Genomic DNA, 26,882 nt, shown 5'->3' with positions numbered 1-26,882 from the left:
GGCCGAAACGATCTCAACCTATGCTCAAACATTAATAACTCTTAATTGAAAGATAAGTTTAAAAAAATTAAAATTTTTACCAAACGCAATCTTCTTTACATCTTAATATGCTAAAAATTATAGAAATTTTGTAAGGAAACATTGTTTTTATATTTTAAATAGCTTAATATAGCAGGGTACATAATAAATGCATCTAGTTTTAGACATTATATCTCATTTATGAATTTTTTTAATAAGTATTAAGTCAAAATTCTTAATACTACCTGGAATTTTCAGTAAATATAGTTGATATATCATTTAACATTTACATTTTAATTATGTAAACAAATATTTATGAGTCAAACCTGGAAATAGCAGAATACACAAACAAAAAATCTGAGATTACAAACATTATAAACCGTGTTTAAAGGGCCATCCTGGAACCAAAATGCTGGCTGCTGAGTCTCTTAATGGCCGCCTTCATTTCCTGATTCCTTAGAGTATAAATAATTGGATTAAGGAGGGGGGTGATTATAGAGTAAAAAACAGAAAGAAACTTATCTACAGAATAACTGTTGAATGGAAAAGCATAAATGAAGATAGCTGGGCCAAAGAAGAGGGTGACTACAGTGATGTGGGCAGAGAGAGTGGACACAGCCTTGGAAGATGCACTGGAGGAGTGATGCCAGATGGTGACCAGCATGATGATGTAGGACATCAGCAACAGAACAAAGCAGATTAGGGACAGGAGCCCACTGTCTGCAATCACCAACAGCTCCAGGATATAGGTTTCAGTGCAGGCGAGCTTGATGACCAGGGGGAGGTCACAGAAAATGCTGTCCACAACATTGGGACCACAGAAAGGTAAACCTACTGTAAAAACCATTTGGCTTGTGGTGTGTACAAACCCAGTTGTCCATGAAAGCAACAGAAACAAAATGAGCATCCTGTGGTTCATGATGATCTTGTAGTGCAAGGGCTTGCATATGGCAACATACCTGTCAATGGCCATAGCTATCAGGAGAGACATCTCGCCACCTCCAAAGAAGTGCATAAAAAACATCTGGGCCATGCAGCCCCAGAAGGAGATGGACTTCTGTTTCCTAAGGAAATCTGCAATCACTTTGGGAGTAGCCACAGAGGAAAGACATAAGTCAAAAAATGATAAATTTGCCAGGAGGAAATACATGGGCGAATGAAGATGGTTATCAACTAGCACAGAAATCACAATGAGGAGGTTTCCCACTACGATGGCTGCATAGACCAGAAAGAAGATTCCAAAAAAGATTATTTGAATTTCTTGAGAACTAGAAAGTCCTAGGAGGATGAACTCAGAAACAGTTGAGTTCTTATTTAGGATGTCCATTTGTATGAATTCACCAGCAGTTGTCTAAAGGAGGAAAAAACAGAGGAAATCATAGAGACTGTCAAGAGAGTGAAACTAATTATTGCTTTTGCGTTTTGTTCTTTATTCAGTGAAACAACTCTTTGGCAATGTGATTTTTTTGTACATTTTAAGATTTAGCAGTTTGAAATATTTCAGAGGACACAAAGCCAATAGAGATGATATTGGATAGAAAGCCTCCTGGTTAATATGAGGTAAGGTCAGTAGGAGGTGTGAGTAAATGTTCTTATTTCAATTTCATCTCCAGGTCAGACTGTGAATGGACATTGTTGGAAAGATATGAATGACCTTGGAAAAGCATCAAAGAAGTAGATTTTCATATTTTTTAACTCCCAGAAAGTATACTGACAGATGTTTCTCTGACATTCTCAAATGTATTAAAAATTGTGTGTACTTTGCCAAGTTGAAAAATATTGCTCAAATAACAATGTGTGCATTATGCTTTTCTGAAGAGATTTGAAATACCCAAATAAAAGACCTTGACCATGTTGTTGACATAGAATTGAAAGTTGGGTGTTCGTATTTTTACTTAGGACCCAATTCATTTGGTGAAGAAAGATTCAGGTTTTACATATAAACAATCCAGATTCCAGATTAACTCTAAACTATTGAGATTCATTACATATTGTGTAAGTCTTCTATTAGTGTAGTTGACAAACTAACTGTGTCCTATCTGCTCATTCTTATGCAATTATCAAAAATTGGATAGAAAATCATTTGTATCTGATATTCCTGTTTAGTCATATGTTTTGACATCTAATGGGTATATAGAGTTTCCAAAACCACCACTATTAAGACTAGACTATAGTGGATGTGACAACTTAGTTTTATTCAAATTTTCTTCCTCAAATAAGTAGAAAGAGTGAAGTGAATGCCTAAGCTTTTTCACCCAGTGAAAAAAGCCATCTACCTGTAGCCCAAAGGTAGACATAAGGTATGAACAGTATCTTTACAAAAGTGCTTATTTTCTTCAGATCTTTGCTTCATAACAATGATTATTCTCTAAGGTTCATCTAACCTTAACGTTTTCTAGGATATATATAAGTAAGAATATGCCACTGAAAGTAGACTCAGCTAAGCTATTTTTAACCAAAATACTTACATTTACTAAGGCCAGGAAACTGTTTACATTAATATATTTATTTCAGACCTCTCCTTTTGTCTTCCTTAGATCCATGATTTAATTCTTATCACAGGCTTCCTGCTCATCTCCAGAGCTAAGACTGATTTTGAAGGAAGAAAGCAAATATAGGTGATTTTTGTTTTTTTCAACCTTTAAATCACACAGCTTAAATTTAAGAATACAGTATCTCTAGCTAACAACAATGATCATCTATATATACATATTCTTTTCTATGAATGAACACAATCAGTTAGGCAAATATTTAATCATATGTGACTCGTAGCTAAACTATATTGGCCTCAATCATCCATAGTATGTGAAAGCAAGTCTATTTGACAAGGTAATAGAATATGAAAGAGGAAATGTTCGATAATTCTCACTCAAGTTGTGACACTTTGTTTGTTAATTGTGCATGTATTCTTACAGTAGACAACATATACAGCTACAGCTTCTGGGTCTTCTGAATTTCTAAAGTTTGCACATAAGTAGATGTATACACAGAAGCACATGGGACTACTCTGATTTCTTTAAGATCTTTCTAGCTGAAGGAGTGTTTAAATATTTACCCATTTTATATTGTTTTCATAGAGATATTGAAACCTTCTCATATGTTCCTCCTCATGTCCTAAGAATTATAATAAGGAAATGAATATTTTCTGAGTAGTAACATTCTATGATTTTCTAATCTCGGGAAAGGCAATTTTCTTTTTTCAGTTTGATTATCTCTCTAAAAATATTTGCATCCCTAAAAGCAAGTAACTTCTCTATATTATGCAACAATTCACAAAATAAAACCATTGAATCTGATCAATACAGCTGAGCTATTTAAAACACATCTACATCCCTTTCCTTTTAAGAATGTCTTATTTGTACCTTTTTCCTCAGTTGTATCGAAGTCTAATTCTTTTCAGTTTAGTTTTCTCTTTACCAGTGCTCCAATCAGTTATGGTTTGGACATTTGTGTTCTATTACTCACAGTCCTATGTAATAGAGTAAATTAAAATGATGTGATTGCTGAAGTGGATAGGTTGAGCAATGCACCAGGGTCATTTAACCTACCAGTTTGCACTTGGACTTGGGAAGGAACACCGTTATTGAATTCTGGAAGCTAATCTTCAGTACCCAATGATTTTATCTCTTGCTCTGAATTCAAAAGACAACAGTATTTAAATATATCCCTTGATAAGAGGCATAAAGGTGAAATTTAATTTGATTGATTGCTATGAAATTCCTCAGAGACCAGCAGTGAAAAATAAAAGTACTGGGGATTGCTAAAATATTCCTTCCATCTTTAGAGATAATGAGATACCATTTTTCACCTATCAAACTAGTGACACTTTAAAGGCAAAAACCAGTAGTGAAGGGAGTGTAGAACAATAGAACTAGGTTGCTGATTATAGGATTCTTGTGTAATGTTTATTTTAGGGCAGATGTTTTCTATAATAAATATTGATGGCTATTAAGGCAAAATATAAATATTCATTGTAGATTAGCATTTTTATTTTGTGACAAATAAAATAAATGTATTATCATGCAGCATGATATTTGGGTATATCTACACATTACAGAATGGCTAAATCAAACCCTACTTGACAACACCATTGCCTCACATACATATCACTTTTTTCGTAGTAAGAATATTTTAGATCTACCCACTTAGAAAATTTCAAAAACAGATTTTTAAAGATGTATTTATTTATTTGAAAGTGTTACAGAAAGAAGCAGAAAGAGAGAGATCTTCCACCTGCTCTGTGTCTCCCTCTTTCTCTCTCTGTAACTCTGCCTTTCAAAAAAAATCTTTTAAAAAAGATTATCTTGAAAGTCAGAGTTATACACACACACAGAGAAAGAGAGAGATACAGAGAGAGACAGAGAGGGAAAGATCCTCCATTTGTGGGTTCACTCCCCAAATGGTCGCAGTGGTCTCAGGGTGAAGCCAGGAGCTAGGAACTTCTTCTGGGTCCCCCTTGTGGGTACAGGAGCACAAGGACTTGGGCCATCTTCCACTGCTTTCCAGGCCATAGCAGAGAGCTAGACTGGAAGTAGAGCAGCCAGTACTTGAACTGGTGCCCATATGGGATGCCAGCATTGCAGGCAGTGGCTTTACCTGCTGTGCCAAAACACTGGCCCTGCTACAAATTTTTAATGTTGACTTTGTATCCTGCATGTTTAAGCAGTTTTTTTTTTATTAGTTCCAATAGTTTTGTGGAGAATCTTTAAGATTCAGCATAAAATTATTCCTGTGTATAAACTGTTGAGAGGGAATGGCTTAAAGTCTAAATGAACTTAATTATTATCCTATAACCTCACAGGAAGTGTTTAGATGTCACAGTGTCATTGGTTCTATTTCACTGAAAGAAATTATTAATGACTGACAGAACTGTATTTGGGTGAAATGGGCATTTTTCCATTCAGTCATATTTTGCAGCTATTGTCTATATTCTCACTAATCTAGGGTATTTTTGGTTTTCACTTGGTAAATTTCTGATTCAGTGAAGTACTTAGCCTTTTTACTACTATTTAAATTTAAAATATGTTATCTGAAAAACTAAGAGAAAAATGACAGACGGAAAGAAAGGTAGTAGGAAGGAGGGTGGAGGGAAGGAGGAAGGGGATATCATTATGTTGTTAGATTTGAGTCTACAAATCATATTGAATCTGTTAAAATTAATTAAAACTAAAGATAAAAATGTAATGATAGAAAAACAAACAACTCAATAAAAATGGGAAACATTTGAATAGAAAAAAAGATTAGCTATCAGATATGGATATATATATATATATATATGCCCTATGTTCTTTTTGTCTGATTTGTTTGTCTCCATTTTTTCCATTCTAATTGTTCTGGTACAAAATTCCATTAGTAATTGGTGAGAGTGAGCATGTTTGGTTTATTATTGATCTTAGAGGAAAACAATTCAACCAGTAAAATGGTTACTATTATGTTAGTCACAGGCCTGTCATACATGGTCTTTATTGTGTTGACATAACATCCCATCTATACTTGACTTGTGGAGAATATTTAATGTGAAAGAATGTTGAGTTTTGTCAAATATATTTTCCATATCTATTGAGATGATCATATAGTTTTGTCCTCTATTTGGTTAATGTGATATATCAATCACATTTATTGATTTGCATATGTTGAATCATCTTGCATAACTGGGATTAATTCCATTTTATTATGGGCATATTCACTTCAATGTACTGTTGAATCCTGCTAGTACTTTGTGAGGAATTTTGCATCCATGTTCATCAGAGATACTAATTTTATTTTATGGCTCTTATTGGGCTTTGGTATCAGGATAATGCTATCTTTATAAAATATGTTTTGAAGTAGTCCTTTCTCTTAAATTTTTTGGAAACATTTGAGGATTTGTAGTAACTCTTGTTTAAATGTTTGGTAGAATTCAGGAGTGAAGTTATCAGGTCCTGGACTTTTTGTTACTGATTCAGCCTCCTTATCTGTTTCTGGCCTGCATATATTTTCTATTTCTTCATGAATCTGTGGTGATAAGTTATATATGTCGAGGAATTTATATACTTCTTCCATAACATTATGCAATGTTATGGTGAATAATTTTTCATAATAGACTCTCATCCTTTCTACTTCTATAGGTATCACATGTAATGTTTCCTCTCTCTTGTTCTTTTTTTATTATATTGAAATATTTGTCAATTTCCAAAAAGTCTGTCTTTTCTAAAGCTAACTTTTAGTTTTATTGTATTCTAGTTTCCAGTTTATTAATTTCTGTTCTTTATTATTTCCTTCTTCTTACTAACTTTGCACTTAGTGTGTTATTCTTAAAGAATTCATCAAGTTGTATTTTAGATCTTTGTTTTTCAATGTAGGTATTGCTGTAATCTTTTGTCTTAGAACTATTTCTGCAATGTATCATACATGTTGTTCTGGGCTTTCAAAGCTATGTGTCTCAAGAAATATATTTTCTGTTGTTATTCTTTAATTCATTGGCTGTTTGGAAGCTTGGTTTTTAATTTCTAAATATTTGTGAATTTTCCAGTGTTTTCTATTGATTTATACTTTATTACATTATGTTCATAAAAGATACTTCATGTGATTTTTTTGTCAGTCTGTAAAGATGTGTTTTGTAGCCTAATGTAAAAACAATGCTGGAGAATTTCAAGGGTGTTCTTGAGAAGAATGTGCATTTTGTTGCAATGAGTAGAATGTTCTGTATGTCTGTAGGGTCCAGTTGGTCTGTAGTTTATGTCCAGTGTATCTTAAATTTCTATATGGATGATCTGATATGACTGTCTCCATATGTATTTAGGTACTGCAATGCTGAATGCATATATATTTACAATTTTTATGTTTTCTTATTGTTTATCATTATATAATAACTATACTTTTTATATAAGGGGAACAAATTTCATATATACAGTTTTCAGGGCATTATGATACTTCCCACTTTAGTCCTCTTGCTCCCACACTCCCTTCTCCTTCCTTTCTTATTTTTCTTTTAATTTTACAATGACGTACTTTCAACTTACTTTGTAATCACAACTTAATCTTCCACAAAATAAGGAATTCAACAAGCAGTAAGTAGAAAAACAACTATACCTTTAAAGTATAGACAAGGGCAATAAATAATAATCAAACCCCCATGTACAATGACTGTACTTTTAATTATTATTTTGGAGTATAGTCCTTCTACTTCTAAAAACATAGTTTACTGTTAAGTGTGCAATGTTATGCCAGCAACAACTTCATACATCTTGTGTTCAGTACATCTTTTGATTACATAATTTTTTCTTGTATTTAATTTATTTTGTCCATCGTGGTCCTTAAGAATGCAAAATTCACAGCTAAACTCCTACTAAGAGACCATGTCAAGTGGCTGAACGGGGAACAAAATTTAAGTTGATTTGACTATGAAGGTGGAAAATCAGTGATGGTTATTGCTTGCCTGTGAGTCATGTCTCATTCTACCAGAGCTAAATCTTGAAATACAAGAACAGTGTGACAGAAACTACCAATGCATCAGCTTCATTGAAGGCAATGAGACTGACCAATATTACAGAAAAGCCTACCTGTGTCAGATATGGAGAACTTCTGACATCAATTGAAGACCTGGCACAGAAACAAATCCCTCTTGGCTCCATGACAACCACAGCCAGTGTGAAAACGTTCTTTGTAATGTTGCGAGGAAATCCTTGATCTGAGTATGTTGTTAAAAATACTGCAAGCTTTGAGTGGTTTAAACGATTCAAGAATTGTTATTCATGACATAATATAAAAGTGAGTATTGCATCTATAAATGCTGATGTGAAGGCAGAGAAGGAAATGTTGGAGACTCTAGATAAGCTGATTGTTAAGGAAAATTACTTATCATAGCAGATTTAACACACGAATCCTCCTTATTCTGGAAACATGTATGAAAAGAACGTCAGCCATTAGGAGTTCAAACCAATTCCAGGAATCACAACTTTTAAAGGACAAAAAAGCAGCCTGACTTGGGGGCAATACTGCTGTCTACAAATTGAAGCACTTTGTGATATGGCACAGTGATATGGCTTAACCTTTAAGCTTATCCATTAGAGCACATTACTAGCATACAGCAACATCGACAATCCACAGAGGAGTCAGCTCCTCTCCTGAGATGTCCTCCTGAATTTTTATCTTTACAAAACAGAGATTTGGAGTATAACATAACTTTAAGATGTTCTATGTTGCCGATGCTCCTGCCGATGCTCCTTTTATTGGTAATCTTCATCCCAGTATCAAAGTGGTGTTCTCTGCTCCAGTGCTACACATGACAGCTCCATACATGTTACTGCTGTTGACCCTACCAATTAATAAAGGAGTTTTAATCATTTTTAAGTCCAACTACCTGAAGAAGATCTTTGCCCAGGCTTGCTGCTACTGAAGAAGACATTGATTATAATTATCCATGACTTCATCAGAACTTTTACTGGGCTCAAAGTGACAATACCAAGGACTGAAAGAATGAATGACATCTGGAAGAAGACACTCAAGAGGTTTGTTGGTGACTTCAAATAATTTGTCAATGACTAGGGTGCACGTTTGATGCATCAAATAAGATCTCACTAGGGATGAGTAGAGTCCATAACAGAGTGCCTAAGTTCAAGTTCTGGCTCTGCTTCCAGTTCTAGCCTCCTGCTAATATACACCCAGGAGGCAGCAGGTGATGGTTCTCTTCTGAGAGATCTGGACTGAATTTCCAGCTCCTGGCTTAGACCTGGTCCAGCCCCAGCTGTTGTGAGAATTTGCGGAGTGAGCCGGTATGTGGGAGCTCTTGCTGTGTCTCTAGAACTGGAGCAGTTAGGAATTGCTGAAGGAAAGGTGAGAGAAAGGAAGAGAAGAAAAAACAGCCATCAAGAAATTCACCATGAAGAGTCTATCAGAAGTTTGCAGCTCTCAATAAGCTCCTTAAAATGTTTGAACACATGCAGCCCACCACAAGAATAAGAAGTCAGAGTGGCACCTTGGTCCACCTCGGCTGAGAATATACACCGTGTACCTAAAAATGTTTTCACTGCCCATTGAGTATCTTCAAGATACACAACTGAGATATTATACTATTTTTCAGCCAACTATTCAAACAAGATATTATACTATTTTTGTGCAAATTCAAGGTAGTCTTGCTTACATATACTAATTTAACAATTTACTTTTTCTTTATTCTTTCATTTATTTTAATGTTTTCTTCCAAGATTACTTTCTTTTATCTAAAGTACTGCTATTAATATTTATTTACTATTTATTTATAAATACTTATTTGGTCTGTAGACTCTCAGAGGACAGATTTTCCAATTTGTTTTTCTGCAGATGCCTTTAACTTTCATTTAAGGAATTCTTAACCATGCCCAATTTTGTGCTGATTTCATCTTTTTTCAGCAATTGAAAAACCGCAATCCATTGGCCTCTGGCTTCTGTGTTTGTGCTGTGGAAAAAGTTGTTAGTCTTACTATTGTTCCATTTAAATCAAAGTGTTTCCTATTGCAGATACCTCTATGATTACACTGATATCTTTAAGTTTATTTATCTTGCATTCAAGTATTTGGGTATTCTTTTCGATGAAATGTTATTTTTTCTCATCATTTCTCAGGTTAATGTGATATTAATATAAAGAGAACAGATTCAGTGTAGTTCTAAATACAATTCTGAGGATATAATGATACTTCTTTCTTTTGCTCTTTTTTCCTTTCTTCTTTCTTTTAGATGACATATTTTTAATTTACATTATAGTCAAAAGTTAATAATCCACTAAATAGAATTCAAGAAGTAAAAAATAAAAAGGCCATAAGTCAGTGAGACTGTAGGCCACAGCTATAAAAGGTAAGTTGCAGATTACAAAATAAACATACAAAAAAGTAGCTTTTTTATATGCTGTTGATGAACCCACCAAAAGACAAATTGAGAAATAAATCCTATTCACCATAACCACAGAACAATCATATATTTAGTAATGAATTGAACCAAAGAAGAGAAAGATCTCTACAGTAAAATTTATAAAACATTGATGAAAGAAATTAAGAGCACAAAACAATGGAAAGATATTCCTTGCTCATGGATTGGAAGAATTAATCTGATTAAAATGTCAATTTTGCCTAAAGCAATCTACAGCTTCCGTGCAGTCCCTATAAAATACCAATGATATTGTTTACAGAATTTGAAAAAACAATCCTAAAATCATATGAAATCACAAATGATCCGGAGTAGCCAATGTGTTCTTGAATTAAAAATAAAACTGGAGGCATCATAATACCTGACTTTAAAGCATACTAAAAACCTATAGTAATTGAAACAGCATGGTATTATCATAAAAACCAACACATAGTTCAATGAAACAGAATAGAAAGCCCAAAAATTAATTCATGTACATACAGACAATTTCTGACAAAAGTGCCCAGACTACACATTGGAGAAGGGATACTCTGTTCAATAAATGGTGCTGGCAAAACTGGTTGTTATATGTGGTAGAATGAAATTAGATTCCTGCCTCTCTCCATATACAAAAATCAACTCAAGATGAATCAAAGACTTAAATTGAAGACATAAGAATATGAAGTTGCTGTAAGCAAATCAATGGATTTTTTCCTTAAAATCTTTATTTTGCTTATGGTTCACAGAGGTTTTGTATGGGTAGGTTGATGTCTTTTTTTAGTTTGTAATTCTTGGTGATTCTTCAATTTTGCATCTTTCCCATTCTCTCTCTTAGACTTCAATTACACATAGAAAAGACATTTTAATTTTATCTGTCTCTAATATGTTTTTCTGTATTTTCCATTGTTTTCCTATTGCATTTCGATTGGACACTGATGTTTTCTATTAACTTTCAGTTCCCTTGTCTTTTAAAATACTTTTTTTTGCTTAACATACATTTTCTTATGCTGTTACATAATAATCATTGTTTTTGTGATGCTATTGTTATTTTCTTTTATAATTCTGGAGAGTCTCTGGATATATTATATTATTATTTCCTTATATTTTAATAATATGTTTATATCTTCAAGTGATTCCAGTGATATTTTTAAAATATGGCTACAGTTTATTAATAATTATGTATTATAAAGACTCCAGTTCAGTTTATTTATCTCAAAACAAGGTTCACCCATAAATCAATGTCAAGGTTCACCCATAAATCAATCAAGGTTCACTTTAAATCAATGTCATGAGCCTTATTCCCTTAATCCAGTGCTCTTCAAGACTAGGTTGAATTGCCCACCCAGTGCATTTTTTAACATGTGTAGACATTTTGATTATCACACAGTTGAGGAGATATTACTGTCACATACTAAGTAGAGGTAAGAAATGTGGCTGAACAATCTATGGTGTACAGCTCAGCCCATCATAATATTTTATTAGGCCCAAAGTGTCAATAGAGGCAATTTTTACAAACTTGCCTTAATCTTTTTTTTTTTTTTTTTGACAGACAGAGTGGACAGTGAGAGAGAGAGACAGAGAGAAAGGTCTTCCTTTGCCGTTGGTTCACCCTCCAATGGCCGCCACAGCCGGCGCACTGCAGCCGCCACACCACGCTGATCCGATGGCAGGAGCCAGATACTTCTGGTCTCCCATGGGGTGCAGGGCCCAAGCACTTGGGCCATCCTCCACTGCACTTCCCTGGCCACAGCAGAGAGCTGACCTGGAAGAGGGGCAACTGGGACAGAATCCGGTGCCCCAACCGGGACTAGAACCCGGTGTGCTGGCGCTGCAAGGCAGAGGATTAGCCTAGTGAGCGGCAGCGCTGGACGCCTTAATCTTAATATAAGAGATTCAGTTGAGTTGAAGTTGACATGAAATTTTCTTAAGACTCAGTCTGTCTCTTGCTCATCCATTTACCTCCAGGATTAAAATTAGACCTTGCTGTATTACTATAACTTCAGATTCATTTATATAACATATGAATTTAGAAATGAGGGAAATATCCAGGGGCACCACTGAATGTATAGGTTCTGATTCATGTGGTGATGTCCAATAATTCTTGAGAAGCTCTAGAGAAGTGCTGTGGTCTGAAAAATGACCTCTGTATCCCTAAAGCCATAATGGCTGTAACAATAGTAAGTCCTTAGTAGACCAATCTGTTGATAATCACTTGAGACTTATCACCAGATGGCAAGGTCAAAGCTTGATTTTATACTTTTTTTAGATTATTTTAGGAAAATTTGGTGCCTTATGTTAACCCAACTAATTGTAAACCATCACAGTGATTTTGTTATCTGCAGCTAAATGTTGACTATCATAAAAAATAGTCAGAATTAAGGTTGAAATCATTTGTGAGTGAACTCAAATGCCTAAGGCAAATAATAATCATCAGAAAAAAAATAAACTCTCAAATTTTAGGAAAAATAATTGGGTCTTTAAGTGCCCTTACAAATACTTAACAGCATGGTATTTCAACTTAATGATATTTTACTACTCGTAATCTTTTATCCAGAATCTTGTGATTCTTCCCTTAAGTAGGACAGATTATGTATTACATTTAAATGGTCCTCTGTTCAAAATTTGAATAAATTGAGCTTTTTTAATTGCATAAAATACAAGATTTTCGCCTTTCCAACGTCTCCAACTTAATTCCTGACACCTTGACACTCATTAGCTCTACCAAAGATACTCTGTCCTTCCTTATGATCCCCAGATGTATCAAGATTGCAAGAGCTCTGGTCTTTGCACTAGTTATCACTCCTTGCTTGAGATTTTCCCACAAATAATTGCATAAAGTTTTCTTCCAATCATATTGTTGTCAACTAAACATTAATCAAAGACATTGATGGATGACCAAGATAAAAATAACCACTTCCCAAGCAATCTCTAGCATAATATTATTCTTGACTGGCTTCAGAATACTATTTCATTATGATATGAGTTTTTAAAATTTAATATTTAACTTTCTTATATCCACTTGCAAATAATCCTAGGTAACCTGGAATCTTATGCATCTCATTTATATGCTTAGAATAGTGCATGAAAATTGGAAGAACTTAAAAATATTTTTTGTTAAATAACTGCATGATTCAGTGCATGAATGGATAATTTACTTAATTCCAACTGTACTTTCTAGTGCTTACATTTCTCATCCTGCAATTCATTCATAGAACTATGTGCTGATTTATCAATTTCTTCATGGAAGCTTTCACTTCCCTGTTGCGAAGTGTATAAATCACAGGATTCATCAAAGGAAAGATGACTGTGTGGAAGAGAGACACCACTTTGTCAGCTGGGAAAGCCTGGAAGGGGCGAGTGTAGATAAAGATGGCTGGTCCAAACATGAGAAACACGATGATGATATGTGTGGTACAGGTGGAGATAGCCTTGTTTTTTCGTTCAGAGGAGTGTCCTTTAACATGACATAGGATGACCATATAGGATATTAAAAGTCCTAGGAAGCATAGGAGAGTGAGAAGGCCACTGTTGGAGACCATCAGTAGCTCCACCACAAAGGTATCCGTGCAGGCCAGCTTGATGACCTGAGGTACATCACAGAAGAAGTTATCCAGCTGGTTTGGGCCACAGAAAGGTAAGTTCAGGATGAGGGCAACTTGTACAATCGAATGGGCAAAGCCCCCAATCCACAGGGCCAACAATAATGCATAGCAAACTCTAGGCTTCATCACAGTTGAATAGTGTAAAGGCCGACATATGGCAATGTAGCGGTCAAAGGCCATCACAACAAGAAGAAACATCTCTCCTACTCCAAGGAAGTGCAAGAAGAAAAGTTGAGTTATGCAACATCTGTAGGAAATGACCTTCTTCTCAGAGAAGAAGTCCACCAGCATCCTGGGAGCCACAATGAAGGAGTAGGAGGCGTCCAGGAAGGCCAGGTTGCCCAGGAAGAAGTAGAGGGGGGCTGAGAGCCCGGGGTCTGATCTGATGGTGAGAATGATGAGGAAATTTCCAGGAAGGATGAAGAGGTAGAAAATTAAGACTAACACAAAGACCAGGAGTTGAGCAGTGTGAGATTGGGTCAGACCAAGGAGGATGAACTCTGTCACCATTGTGCTGTTCTCTGTCTCCATCTTTTTCAATCTGAATAATAACAAAAAACAAAGTGTGAACTGTTGTAAGTACCTTTTCATCTGTTCCTTAGCTGCACTGCTGATATGAACAGTATCAATATGAACAATATCATTTAAGGAGCCTACAATGTGCTTCTGACACCTCTTGCACTACATTACTGCTGCATGGAGTGATCTCAGAAATGAAGTCAAGGCTAAAATGTGTCCTGCTCTGGGAGCACATAGACATTATAACAATCTCTGTGGTTCTTGTATTATTTCACCATACCTCTGCCCCCACCATGAGGTCACAATGCACAGAGCCATTGGCCAACGAACTCTGCACATCTTCCTCCTGCCAGTACACAAGCCAGACTGCTACCGTTCCCCACCCAAGCAGCACGCACAGGTGCAACTGACCAGCTGTGTATGCCTCCTCTTGGCCTTGGAACCAGACCACTGCACCTCCTTCTGGCTTATATCAAGTATCTTTGCTGATCACAATGGGAGAAACTAGAAGTAAATAACAGGAGAAACAGGGCATTTGATAAAATTCAGCGTATCATGACAAAACACTCAACAAATGAGGTATAGAAGGAACTAATCTGAATTCATAAAGACCATCTAAAAAAATCCATAATTAGTGCCAAGCAGGAGGAGGAAAAGCTAATGTATTGTTATCTGATATCTGGAACAAAAGAAGGATGCTCACTTTCACCACTTTCATTCAACTAAATACTAGAAATCCTTGTCAGAGAATTTTGGCTGATCTTATATACAGAAAACACTGCAGACTCCACCCATAATAATGGTTGAAACTAATAATTAAATTCAGCTAAGTTTTCATGGTACAAAATCAATAATAAAACTCAGAAGTGTTTCCATGCAATAATAGTATATTGTCTTAAAATGATATTAAGAAAGCAATTTTATTTAAAATAACACCAAAAATAAATTAGAAATAAATGTTATCAAGGAGGTGAAAAGTATCTTCAAAAAATTAAGAAAAAGAAGTTGAAGAGGTCACAAATAAATCAAAAGATATTCCATAGTCATGAATTAGAGCAATTAGCATTCAAAGCAATTTCCTATCTAAGTACCAGTTACATTCTTTACATCAATTTAAAAAAGATAATCACAAAATTGATATAGAACTACAAAAGGGGCTCTCATTGTGGCATAACAGGTTAAGCCGCCACTTGCATACCAGCATCTTATATGGGCACTGGTTCAAGTCCCAGCTGCTCCACTTCCAATCCAGTTCCTTGGGAAAGCAGCAGAAGATGCCCCAAGTCCTTGAGCCCCTGCACACACATGGGAAACATAGATGATACTCCTGGCTCCTGGCTTTGGCCTGGCCTAATGCTTGCTGCCGTGGCCATTTAGGGAGTGAACCAACGGATGGAAGACTCTCTCTCTCTCTCTCTCTCTCTCTCTCTCTCTCTGCCTCTGCCTCTACCTCTGCCTTTCTGTAACTCTGACTTTTCAAGCAAATAAATAAATCTTTTTAAAAAAGTAAAATGGTCGTAGTTCAGCAGGACTATAGTAAGGGCTATAAACAATAAAAAATGAAAAATATTCAACTTTAGTCATACACAGTAAATTTAAAAATAGTCTTAGATCATTGAAACTTTATAATGGTCAAGTGATATCCTTTTCACAAATATTTTCACATAATAGAAAACTTCAGAATATATCAATTAGTTTGATTATTCAAGTAATAAAGCATAGACAAAATGGAATTAACAATATAGAATTTAAGACATAAAAAAATAAAGTGACTGGTTATGTTTTTTATACTTACAATGAATTTTCTTTAATCACACTAGCAAGTGGCAAGAAAAAAATAAAACAGGTATGTATTTTTTTCAGTTTAGGCTGAATAGATCTTTGTAAAGTAGTGTCTCATAAATTGATACTGTTTTATTTAGGCTCTTAAATAATTAATCATGGTAATGTTTATCTCAACATTTCAACTTTACAGGTTTTACTCTTATTTAAGTAAAAATAATTCTATTCATGTTGGAGAAATTCAGAATTAAGGCCAAGTCTATATAGTGGTCTCCAAATAGCATGTGTTAAACCTAGAGTGAGCACAAGATAATCCCTATGGTTTTATAAAAATAGTGGAATTTCATATATTATATAGGCTATGCTTTAAAATAATTTAATATTTGAATTATATTTTAATTTTTAGTATAATTATACAAATATATTTTACAAATAAAACTAATGTTTGCCACTTGTGCACATTTGACTTTTGGGATGAACAATTTCAATATTAAATTTTCAAAGTGCTATGAATACAGAGGAATGCAATTAGTTAGTAAAAATGAATGAAGAACTTATACCTGCTACAAGAGATGAATCCAAACACATTATGCTTAGTGAAGTAATCAAATCACAGAAGACCACAAGTTGTGGATGGAATTTGTGAAAAATTTGTAGAAATGAAAAATCTACAGAGACAGAAAGTGGAGCAGTATTCACTTTATGCTCAAAGTAGGAAAAGCTGTAACTGTTGGAGTGTGTTTCCTTTCAGGCAGGGATGGGGGACATTAGGCCCCAGCTCTAGGAAGCCCACAAAGGTATTTGTTCTGGTCCTGCCAAAGCAATTGCATGCAGAACTCTACATTCAATAAATCTACAGCAGACTGATTTTTAGGTTGATAATTTTGCATGGCCTGTAAATGATGTTATAAATATCCAAGTGACCCTTGGCTGAAAAAAAAAATTCTTCTCTCCTGCATGGTGTGGTGAAAATGTTCTATAATTATATCATGTAAATCCTTACACAGCTCTATAAATATACCTAAAACCATTGTATTGCCACTAGATACAGTGAATTTTAAGTGTATATTATACCTTTATAGGGCTAAGGAATTGGTGACTGGAGCAGGAAAAATTACCAGTGAAACTGGACAGGAATCAGTAGTGCCATGTGTGTGTAAATAGGACCCAGGAAGAAAGAAAAGAAGAGAAGAATGAGGAAAAATCAGATTGAAATGTCCTTAAAGAGAATCTGTGAAGAATTTAGGCATTTACGGCATACTCACCTGGAAGCATCCAGACATTTGTTTGATGTGTTTGGTAGCATTTGTAGCTAGCCAAATGTTATGGAGCAAATACTGGCCACATAGGATATACTAACACACAGAGGTGGTATCACACATGAATAAGCATAAAATGATAAACTGAAATAGGAGAAAAAAATCTTCGCTGCCCTTAAAGTTACCCTAGGAGCTCTCTTCCCTCTGTCCAGTCATTTGCTACCGGTCTCCACATTCATGGGTCACTCTGCCTACAGATTTGCTCATACCAAAGTCAGAAGCTCTCTCTCCCACTGTCACATTTTTGTGTTCCTGGGGCTCACCTGCTATTAACTAACTGCCTCACACGTCTGTAGGGCGACAATTCCGAGACAGCACTTGAGTCACACTCACAGTGTTTCTTTGCCTTTTTTTCTGTCACCCACCATTACCTGCGATAGAACTCCATTTCCTGTCTGAAGTCCACCTTCCTTTCTCCCACTCTCATTTACGTACCTTCTGTCCAGTGAGTCTCAAATGGTGCTCATCACAGGGATTGAAGACTGATGCGCATCAGATGGACATTCCTATGCAAAAATGAGTCCTGTAAAATAATAATAATAATAATAAACCCAAATGGTGGCTCTCACAGGGACGAGTTTTTTTTTTTTTTTTTTTTTTTTTTTGTCTCATCAGATAAGACACAGTATTGTCAGCGTAGGCCAAGATGGAGACCTGAGTGCTTCTCACCCTCTCCAACTTCTTTACTACTTCAAGTGATGCAAAATTCACATGGCACTGAAGACGCAGAGTTCCAGAGGGCGTCCACACCCCACACTGAAGACCCCGAGTTCAAGGGGGCATCCACACCCCACATCGAGGGCGCAGAGTTCCAGAGGGCGCCCACACCCCACACTGAGGGCCCAGAGTTCTAGAGAGCACCCACATCTCCATCCTCTTCCTCGGGCTGCAGAGATGCTCACGGAGCTTCAGGCAACCCTGCGCATGCCTGGAGTCCAGGCTGGCCATCAGAGGAGTTCCTGGGCCAGTGTTTGATCCACTCACCACCTAGCAGCTCACTCCCTCGTCCTTTTCCACTCATTTCCCCTTCTTTCTTATTCTCATATTTCTCCATTCTCTTCTAATTCTATCGCAGACATTCATTTTCTTACTTTTTACTTAACTTAAAATCTAGTTACAGTGCTTTCTCTTTTTATGAGCAAAAAAGGGATATTTATTGGTTCATATAATGGAATAGTACAGGGGATAAGTTAGCTTCAGGCAAGGCAGGATCCAAGGGCGCGGGTCTCATTCTCTGTCTGGCTCACTCAGTGTGGTCGTGCTGTTGGTCTGAGTTTTCATCCTCCACAGCTAAAGCACCTTGGTGGAGAGTGTCTCCTCTGGGTAATTCTTTCAGTCTGGTGCTGCTTTTCCTACCTTCTTGCTCTCTTAATTCTGACTTTGTAATTTTTTTTTCTCAACCGCCTGAATTATTCTAGATCTAAACATTTTGCAATATGAAGAATGACCAAAATTTTCACCTTTTCAGAGGTCCAATGCCACTCTCGAACAATAGATGTCTTCTCCCATCTGACAAAAGGAAAGCTATCTCATGGTTCCAGGGCTACTCCTTAAATAGAAATGCACATGCTGCTACGTGATTGACTCCGCAGGCTGCTCAGCTAGTGTGTGATGCAATAGAGAACTTGCTCTGGGGTGTTAGAACTACTCTATACCTCTAGGATACTATTAATGGGAACTTTTAAAGTGTCAACCAGAATTAGACAAAAAAATACAAAAAATATTTAGAGGTTTAAATAATTTAAGCATGTGCCAGCTGAAGCCATAAGGGAGTGATGTTAGTATTTTGAATCTGACAATTTTTATTTTTTATTTATTTTATAGGGAGAGTCATAGAGAGTGAGAAAAAGAGAGACAGAGAGAAAGGTCTTCCTTCTGTTGGTTCACTGCCCCTCTTCCAGTCCAGCTCTCTGCTATGGCCCGGGAAAGCAGTAGAAGATGGCCCAAGTGCTTGGGCCCCTGCACCCACATGGGAGACCTGGAAGCAGCTCCTGGCTCCTGGCTTCAGATCGGCGCAGCTCTGGCCGTTGCAGCCAATTGGGGAGGGAACCAACAGAAGGAAGACCTTTCTCTCTGTATCTTCCTCTCACTGTCTGTAATTCTACCTGTCAAATAAATACATAAAATCTTTAAAAAAATCTATGCTACAAATAAATAACTGAGTAGGTGTCATTTTCTTCATGTGAAAGTGTATTTGCAGCATAAATTTCGATAAAGACACAAAGTTAGAGATAAACCTGGAAAAGGGAGAATACAAGAAGTAAACAGAAAGGGACACGGGAAATAACAAAGGAAAAGGTGAAGAGAAGGAGAGACATGATGCAGGAAAGGAATGTGGGAAGAAGGAAGAGGGTGTAAACTTTTTTAAAAATTGTTTTATTTTATACAGTTATGGACTTTCCTTCTCAGTTTTTACCACAATACTCTATCTTTAGTTTAAAATTGGTTAAAATAGTTCACTAGGATTTGTAACTATGTTACAATAATAATGCTGAGAAGTCATTTTCATCTTGAGAAATTTTATAATATGAACAAGAACGATGTACACTTGTGGCATGTGTGTTGCGTTTGAATAGGTATATCTCAGATTGATGTTAACTAGTGTACTAAGCAAGGAATCCAGTCCTGGTGAACACGCCGCACCAGAAGTCTAGGATTCAAATGACAAGACTGTAGTATGGCTACACCCATGATATTCCTGTTAATTGGAAAAATATCACAAACTTCTTCAGATGTTTTCTCAAATGAAAGAATTGGGAATACATTTCTTTTTTTAGATGCAAATTTTGAGAGCCTGTTATTTATAAGTTTTACTTTGTGGGTCAGAAAATAGGCATTGTAGATATTTGACATACCACTGGAGGAAATATACAAAGAGCCAAGAAAAATAGGCACTAAGATGTCAAAGAAAGAAAGAATATAACCAAGTGTTGGTAGGAGAGTGGGTGTGGGAAGGAGCTGTTATCTGAGAGTAGGTGGTTAGAAAATTCTGTGAAGGTGACACTGGAGTTGAGGTCTGAATGAATAGGGAGGAACACTGTGGGCAATGCAAAGAGCGAAAACAAAGCCGTGACAGTAGACAGAGCCAGTTCATTGAGAAAGAGAAAGGAGCTCATGATGGTGAGACAGTGGTGGGCAGAAGGAGAAGTACAAGGCACAATCAATGACGTAAGCAGAGGTTGCCCCGGGTATGGCATTTGCTCGTTACTCTCAGCAGGTAATTGTAATGCTGACAACTATATTACAAAGATCACTCCAGATGTTGTGTTTAGAGTAGATTTGAAGAAGACAAGTATAGAAACAAGGAGAACAACTTGGAGATGTTTGCAGTACCAGCACAAAAGATGTTGGGGCCTTACCTTGGAGGAAGGGTAGAGGGAGGTGGTAGCAGAAGGAACACAGAGGACTTGACACATATTCTGATGCCAGAGACATCCAGACTTGCTGATGAGCATGATATCCAAAAAGGGAAATCAAGGGCGATTCCCAGGTAAAGTATTGACAGGTAAAATAATGACAAACAGTAATGAACTTTGAGGATTAATGATGACTGAGGCAAAACCCTTACCATTGAAACAAACTGCTGTTTTAAACATAAATTTAACTTTTCATATATGTAATATATTTGCATAATTAAGCTTTTTAAAGATTTTTTTATTTATTTGAGAGGGAGAGTTACAGAGAGAGAGAGAGAGAGAGATCTTCCATCTGCTGATTCACTGGCTGCAATGGCCAGAACTGGACCAATCCGAAGCCTGGATCCAGGAGCTCCTTCCAGGTCTCCCATGTGGGTGCAGGGGCCCAAGCACTTTGGCCATCGTCCTTTGCTTTCCCTGCCACAGCAGAGAGCTGGATCAGGAAAGGAGCAGCTGGGACTTGAACCAGTGCCCATATGGGATGCTAGCACCATTGTGTTGGCTTTAATGTCTACGCCATAGCGCCAGCCCCATAATTAAGCTTTTTTGTTAAGTAGAACAGCTTATACCATGAGAAAGCTTCACATCCCAGTACCCCATCCTCAGCCCATGCTATCATAGGGGAAACTACAAATTTTTGTAAATTTTCAAATTGTAAATATATTTGTAAATTTTATATGAGCTCTTCTTTTTCCCTCCTTTTTACACACATTTTAAGATAGCATGCCCAATATTCTGCATGTAAGTACTTGAGAACTGGTCAAGAGTTTTCCATGGCGATTGTCACATTTTACATAGCTGCTATCAACATATGAGAGAAACAGTTGTGAGACTTTTTCTTCCACCTCCTGGTTGTTGCTTGGTCTCAAAGCCAGTGCTATATATAGGTTTATGTTACATCAGCATCCTAACTCAGGCACCCACCTCCTAAGATCACTCCATAACTTAGCCTAAGACAGTAGTAGTCTGTTCATGATTCTGGAATGTCTGTTATTTCATCAAGGTCAACAAGGCACAAATGATACGAGACTGCCTCAATCAAATGGTTTTCAGAAGAACATGTGTCAACAATTCTTAATGCCTACCATGCGAACTTCCAGAATACCATTCCTACCACATTCTCCTAACCAAAGTAATAACAAAACTAGCTAAAATCCAAAGGAGAGGAGAAGCAGAATCTACCTTTGAATATGGGATGCAATTTCAAGCAAGCATTCATGCAGAGAAGGGAAAAATTTATGGCACAAAATTTCTGTTGAATTCTGTTGGCCAAATTAGATCAGTAAATCAGCCCAAGTACAAGGATTGTGGATGAGAATAGTATCAAAGAAACATAGGTATTTAAAAAAAATTAACAGTTAGATATAGTTAGTTTATATATTATATATTTATTTTCCCCTAAGATATTCCTTAGAATGGATAGACAATGAGTTAGTCCAGATTTCAAAATTATGAACCTGTAGTTTTCTAACTTGAATGGCCATTTTCCCATCAATGAAATCTTTTTTTTTTTTATACTTTGAATTTTTTTTTATTTTTTGACAGGCAGAGTGGACAGGGAGAGAGAGAGACAGAGAGAAAGGTCTTCCTTTGCCGTTGGTTCACCCTCCAATGGCCGCTGCGGCCGGCGCGCTGCAGCCAGCGCACCGCACTGATCCGATGGCAGGAGCCAGGTACTTCTCCTGGTCTCCCATGGGGTGCAGGGCCCAAGCACTTGGGCCATCCTCCATTGCACTCCCAGGCCACAGCAGAGAGCTGGCCTGGAAGAGGGGCAACCAGGACAGAATCCGGCGCCCCGACCGGGACTAGAACCCGGTGTGCTGGCGCAGCAAGGCGGAGGGATTAGCCTAGTGAGCCGCGGCGCTGGTATTTTCCCATCCATGAAATCTTTTGAATTTTTTTTGCCTGAAAATTTTCTAGACTTTGCTTCAATGCTTGAAGCTATCAGACTGCGATCTCTTTCCTAGTGATGTTAACCCAGGTTACATATATATATATATATATACACACACACACATATATATAAGTTTATATATATATACACATATATATAACTTTTATTTAATTTTTTTGACAGGCAGAGTGGACAGTGAGAGAGAGAGAGAGACACAGAGAGAAAGGTCTTCCTTTTTTTTGCCATTGGTTCACCCTCCAATGGCCGCCGTGGCCGGCGCGCTGCGGCCGGCACACCGTGCTGATCCAATGGCAGGAGCCACGTGCTTCTCCTGGTCTCCCATGCGGGTGCAAGGCCCAAGGACTTGGGCCATCCTCCACTGCCTTCCCGGGCCACAGCAGAGAGCTGGCCTGGAAGAGGGGAACCGGGATAGAATCCGGCGCCCCGACCAGGACTAGATCCCCGTGTGCTGGTGCAGCAAGGCGGAGGATTAGCCTAGTGAGCTGCGGCGCTGGCCAGCTTTTATTTAATGAATATAAATTTCCAAAGTACAGCTTATGGATTACAGTGGCTTCCCCCCCCCATAACTTCCCTCCCACCCACAACCCTCCCATCTCCCAAACCCTCTCCCCTTCCATTCATATCAAGATTCATTTTCTTTTTATTTAATTTCCTTTTATTTATTTATTTATTTTTTTGACAGGCAGAGTGGACAGTAGGAGAGGGAGAGACAGAGAGAAAGGTTTTCCTTTTTGCTGTTGGTTCACCCTCCAATTAGCCTAGTGAGCCGCGGCGTCGGCAAGATTCATTTTGAATTCTCTTTATATACAGAAGATCAGTTCAGCATATATTAAGTAAAGATTTCAACAGTTTGCACCCACACAGAAACACAAAGTGAAAAATACTGTTTGAGTACTAGTTATAGCATTAAATCACAATGTACAGCACATTAAGGACAGAGATCTTACATGGGGAGAAAGTGCACAGTGACTCCTGTTGTTGACTTAACAAATTGACAATCTTGTTTGTGGTGTCAGTACTCACCCTAGGCTCTTGTCATTAGTTGCCAAGGCTATGGAAGCCTTTTGAGTTCGCCAACTCTGATCATATTTAGACAAGGTCATAGTCAAAGTGGAAGTTCTCTCCTCCCTTCGAGAAAGGTACCTCCTTCTTTGATGACCTGTTCTTTCCACTGGGATCTCACTCGCAGAGATCTTTCATTTAGGTCATTTTTTTTTTTTTGCCAAAGTTTCTTGGCTTTCCATGCCTGAAATACTCTCATGAGCTTTTCAGCTGGATCTGAATCCCTTAAGGGCTGATTCTGAGGCCAGGGTGCTGTTTAGGACATCTGCCATTTTACATCTGCCATTCTATGAGAAATGGTGACTTGATCAGCCCTTGCCCTGACTGTTGATGAACAACTTAATACTTTATCCCTTTTAGTATTTTTTGGTTGTTCTACTTAATACTATTGGTTGAATTCTGTAATTAATACACAGTTATTCTTAAGTGTTGAAACTTAACTGAAAAGTGATCCCTGTTAAATATAAGAGTGGGAATAGGAAAGGGAAGAGATGTGCAATTTGGCACATGATCAATCGGACTTGCCCCAAATGGTAGAGTTGGAAACATACCAGGGGATTCCAATTCAATCCCATCAAGGTGGCATGTGCCAATGCCATCTCACTAGTCCAAGTGATCAATTTCTGCTCACAGCTGATCATAATGATAGGACTAAGAACCAAAGGGAGCAGATAAACAAGACTAGTGTCCGCAAATACTAACTGCTAGAATAAAAAAGGGAGAGAACAATCCAACATGGGAAGCAGGATATATATATATATATATATATATATATATATATATAAAGATTTATTTTGTTTATTTGAAGGACAGAGTTACAGAGAGGTAGAGAAAGAGAGAGAATTCTTCCATCTGCTGGTTCACTCCCCAGATGGCTGCAATGTCTGGAGCTGCACTGATCCAAAACCAGGTGTCAGGAGCTTCCTTTGGGTCTCCCACGCGGATGGGTGCAGAGCCTAAGGACTTGGGCCATCTTCCACTGCTTTCCCAGGCCACAGCAGAGAGCTGGACAGGAAGTGGAGCAGCTGGGACTAGAACCGACTAGAAGCCGGCGCTTCAGGCCAGGGTATTAACCTACTGCGCCACAGTGCCAGCCCCTAAACCTGGTTATATTAATTGCAGGGTGAAAACTAAGTGAACATCTTCCTTGTTTAGTTTTGGATGTATTATATTAAGGTAGTAAGACATAAAGTGGAGCCCATTCTGTAATAGAGATTAAGCCTCCACCTGCCATGCCAGCCCATATGGGCACTGGTTTGTGTCCTGGCTGCTCCTCTTCTGATCCAGCTCTCTGCTTATGGCTTGGGAAAACAATAAAAGATGGCACAAGTGCTTGGGCCCATGTCACCCACATCGTAGACCAGGAAGAAGCTCCATTGTGGCTATTTGGGGAGCGAAATAGCAGATGGAAGATCTTTCTCCCCCTCTCTCTGTCTGTAACACTGCTTCTCAAATAAATAAGTGAACTAATATTAAAAAAAAGACAGAGTACAAAATATCATCCTTTGCTATTTATATATATATATGTTTATCTTTTTTTCCTTATCTTTTTTTCTTTTCTTTTCTCTCCCTTCCTTCCTTCCCTCCATCTTTCCTTTCTTCTTTCTTTGCTTTCTTCCCTCCCTCTTTCCCTCCCTCCTTCCTTCCTTCTTCCTTGGTGTTTAATCCTAGGAGAAATTCATTGTTTCATCATTTCTTGATAAGAAAAAGTCTAGTCAAGATGCAGGAATCAAAACTCAAAAACACCAATCTTCCCACATTCTTAAAATAAAAATTGCTCTCGCTTTGAAGAAGAGATTGTCATTTCAGTTAATTAAATATATGAGAAAGAATAAAAAATTTTAGAAGATACAAAAACATGTCTACCAACATTCTACATTGGATCTGGAGGTACAAACTAAGTTTTCAATTAATAAGTAGAAAATTGTTAGACAAATAGAACCTCAGAGATCTCTTTTTATCATTAACAGAGAAACTGTGACATAATCTACTTCTTAATACTTAGACAACATACCTTTTCAGATAAGAGTATATAGAGCTCTATCTAGTCAAACAAAGTGACTCATCTCTGGATGGTAACTGCCTCACTTTGAACTGAAAAGTGAATGCATATAAACAAATGAATCTTGCATCAAATGTTCTAAATTATGTTCTAAATTGTAAATTATCATCATATTGAGATGTGAATGCTGGAGGAGGATAGGAAAGAATCAAGTAAAAAATAATATTTAATAGTGGATAATGTTTTATTGCATTGCAAGGAAAATATTGATTTGAAACTCTGCCAATTATAGTGCACTATTAGTTCAATTTTAAACATGACAAATTTAGACACAGCAGAGAAAAGTGAAAAAGAGGATATGGGAAACAAATAATAAAATGTCTATTAAACACAGTCAAGCTGGAATACCTTCCCTGAGGCCTGCTTTGACCTTGGAGAATATAATCAGACACTGGCTTTAGGAACTTATCACTGGGTCTCCCATGGGGACAACACAGAGGTTTCTGGCAAAGAAACAAAGTAAGATACTGCTCTTTAACAATTAAAATCATTTCCACAATATGCCAGCACAGTTGTTTTAATTGCTAGTGCTGTGGAAATTCTATGGTCCCAACTGCAGTTTTAGACCACTTTATTTGTTGTTTTGTTATTTTGAAAGCTAATCTACTAAAGTTATTTTATTATATGAAAATAATTTATGAACTAGAAATGAATAAGTATGTAATACACACATTGAGCTGTGTTTTTGCAAGCATACAACTTTTCAATAACTATTTTATCAAATTACAAAATATTTCTCTCAAGATTAGTTTCCCTGGATCCCTTGCAGTCAATACCATTAGAGATAATGCCTATTATTTCTGTCATTGAATATGGATTTTGTCTAATCTTGAATTTAATTCAGATAAAATCTCATAGTATTTAGTTTTTTGCTCTCAGTGCCTTCTGCATAATACTGCTTTTGAGATTTCTGCATGCTTTTCGTGTGCCAGCTTCCTTTTCATTTCTGATGTTTCACTGTGTGAATGCACTCTAATTCCATCTTGTTGTCCATGCAGATAACTCAAGGTAACACAATTGATATTGATATTGAGATTGATCTGAGAAAGAAGGTGATAAGTGGGGATTTGTGGTTGAGTCATGCACAGCCTGGTGGGCAAGGGAAATTCAGTTCCAAGTGGGACACGGCACACAAGTCCTGACATAGATAGACACTTGACTCCTGAGCGTTTCACTGCTGGTCATCTGGAAAAAACTTTCTATTGGAAAAGATATCATTGCAGGTGAATGAGTCAGTCGTTTGAACGACAAAGGGAGAACAGTTCCTGCAAGTCTCAAAATGAAATTGTCTGTGCAAAATTGCATTGAGGGGTAATGAGAAGTAGAAGG

The 26,882-nt window shown here is 37.1% G+C and overlaps 2 protein-coding genes across 2 annotated transcripts; both read right to left on the bottom strand.

Annotated features, from left to right (window-relative positions):
* Positions 1-403: 403 nt before the first annotated feature.
* Positions 404-1,345, bottom strand: LOC100342065 (olfactory receptor 4K13-like). Its single transcript, XM_089311000.1, has one exon. It carries the CDS (start codon positions 1,343-1,345, stop codon positions 404-406), a length of 942 nt encoding a protein of 313 aa, XP_089167126.1.
* Positions 1,346-13,082: 11,737 nt separating this feature from the next.
* On the bottom strand, positions 13,083-14,009 carry LOC100347172 (olfactory receptor 4N5-like). The gene has a single exon (XM_070054849.2). It carries the CDS (start codon positions 14,007-14,009, stop codon positions 13,083-13,085), a length of 927 nt encoding a protein of 308 aa, XP_069910950.2.
* Between the last annotated feature and the right edge of the window lie 12,873 nt (positions 14,010-26,882).

This window comes from Oryctolagus cuniculus, chromosome 12, assembly GCF_051225735.1.
Source record: "Oryctolagus cuniculus isolate XC-2025 breed Fujian yellow rabbit chromosome 12, ASM5122573v1, whole genome shotgun sequence".
Classification (NCBI taxonomy): domain Eukaryota; kingdom Metazoa; phylum Chordata; class Mammalia; order Lagomorpha; family Leporidae; genus Oryctolagus; species Oryctolagus cuniculus.
The sequence above is the reverse complement of the archived record's forward strand: the minus strand, read 5'-3'. Positions and strand labels throughout refer to the sequence as shown.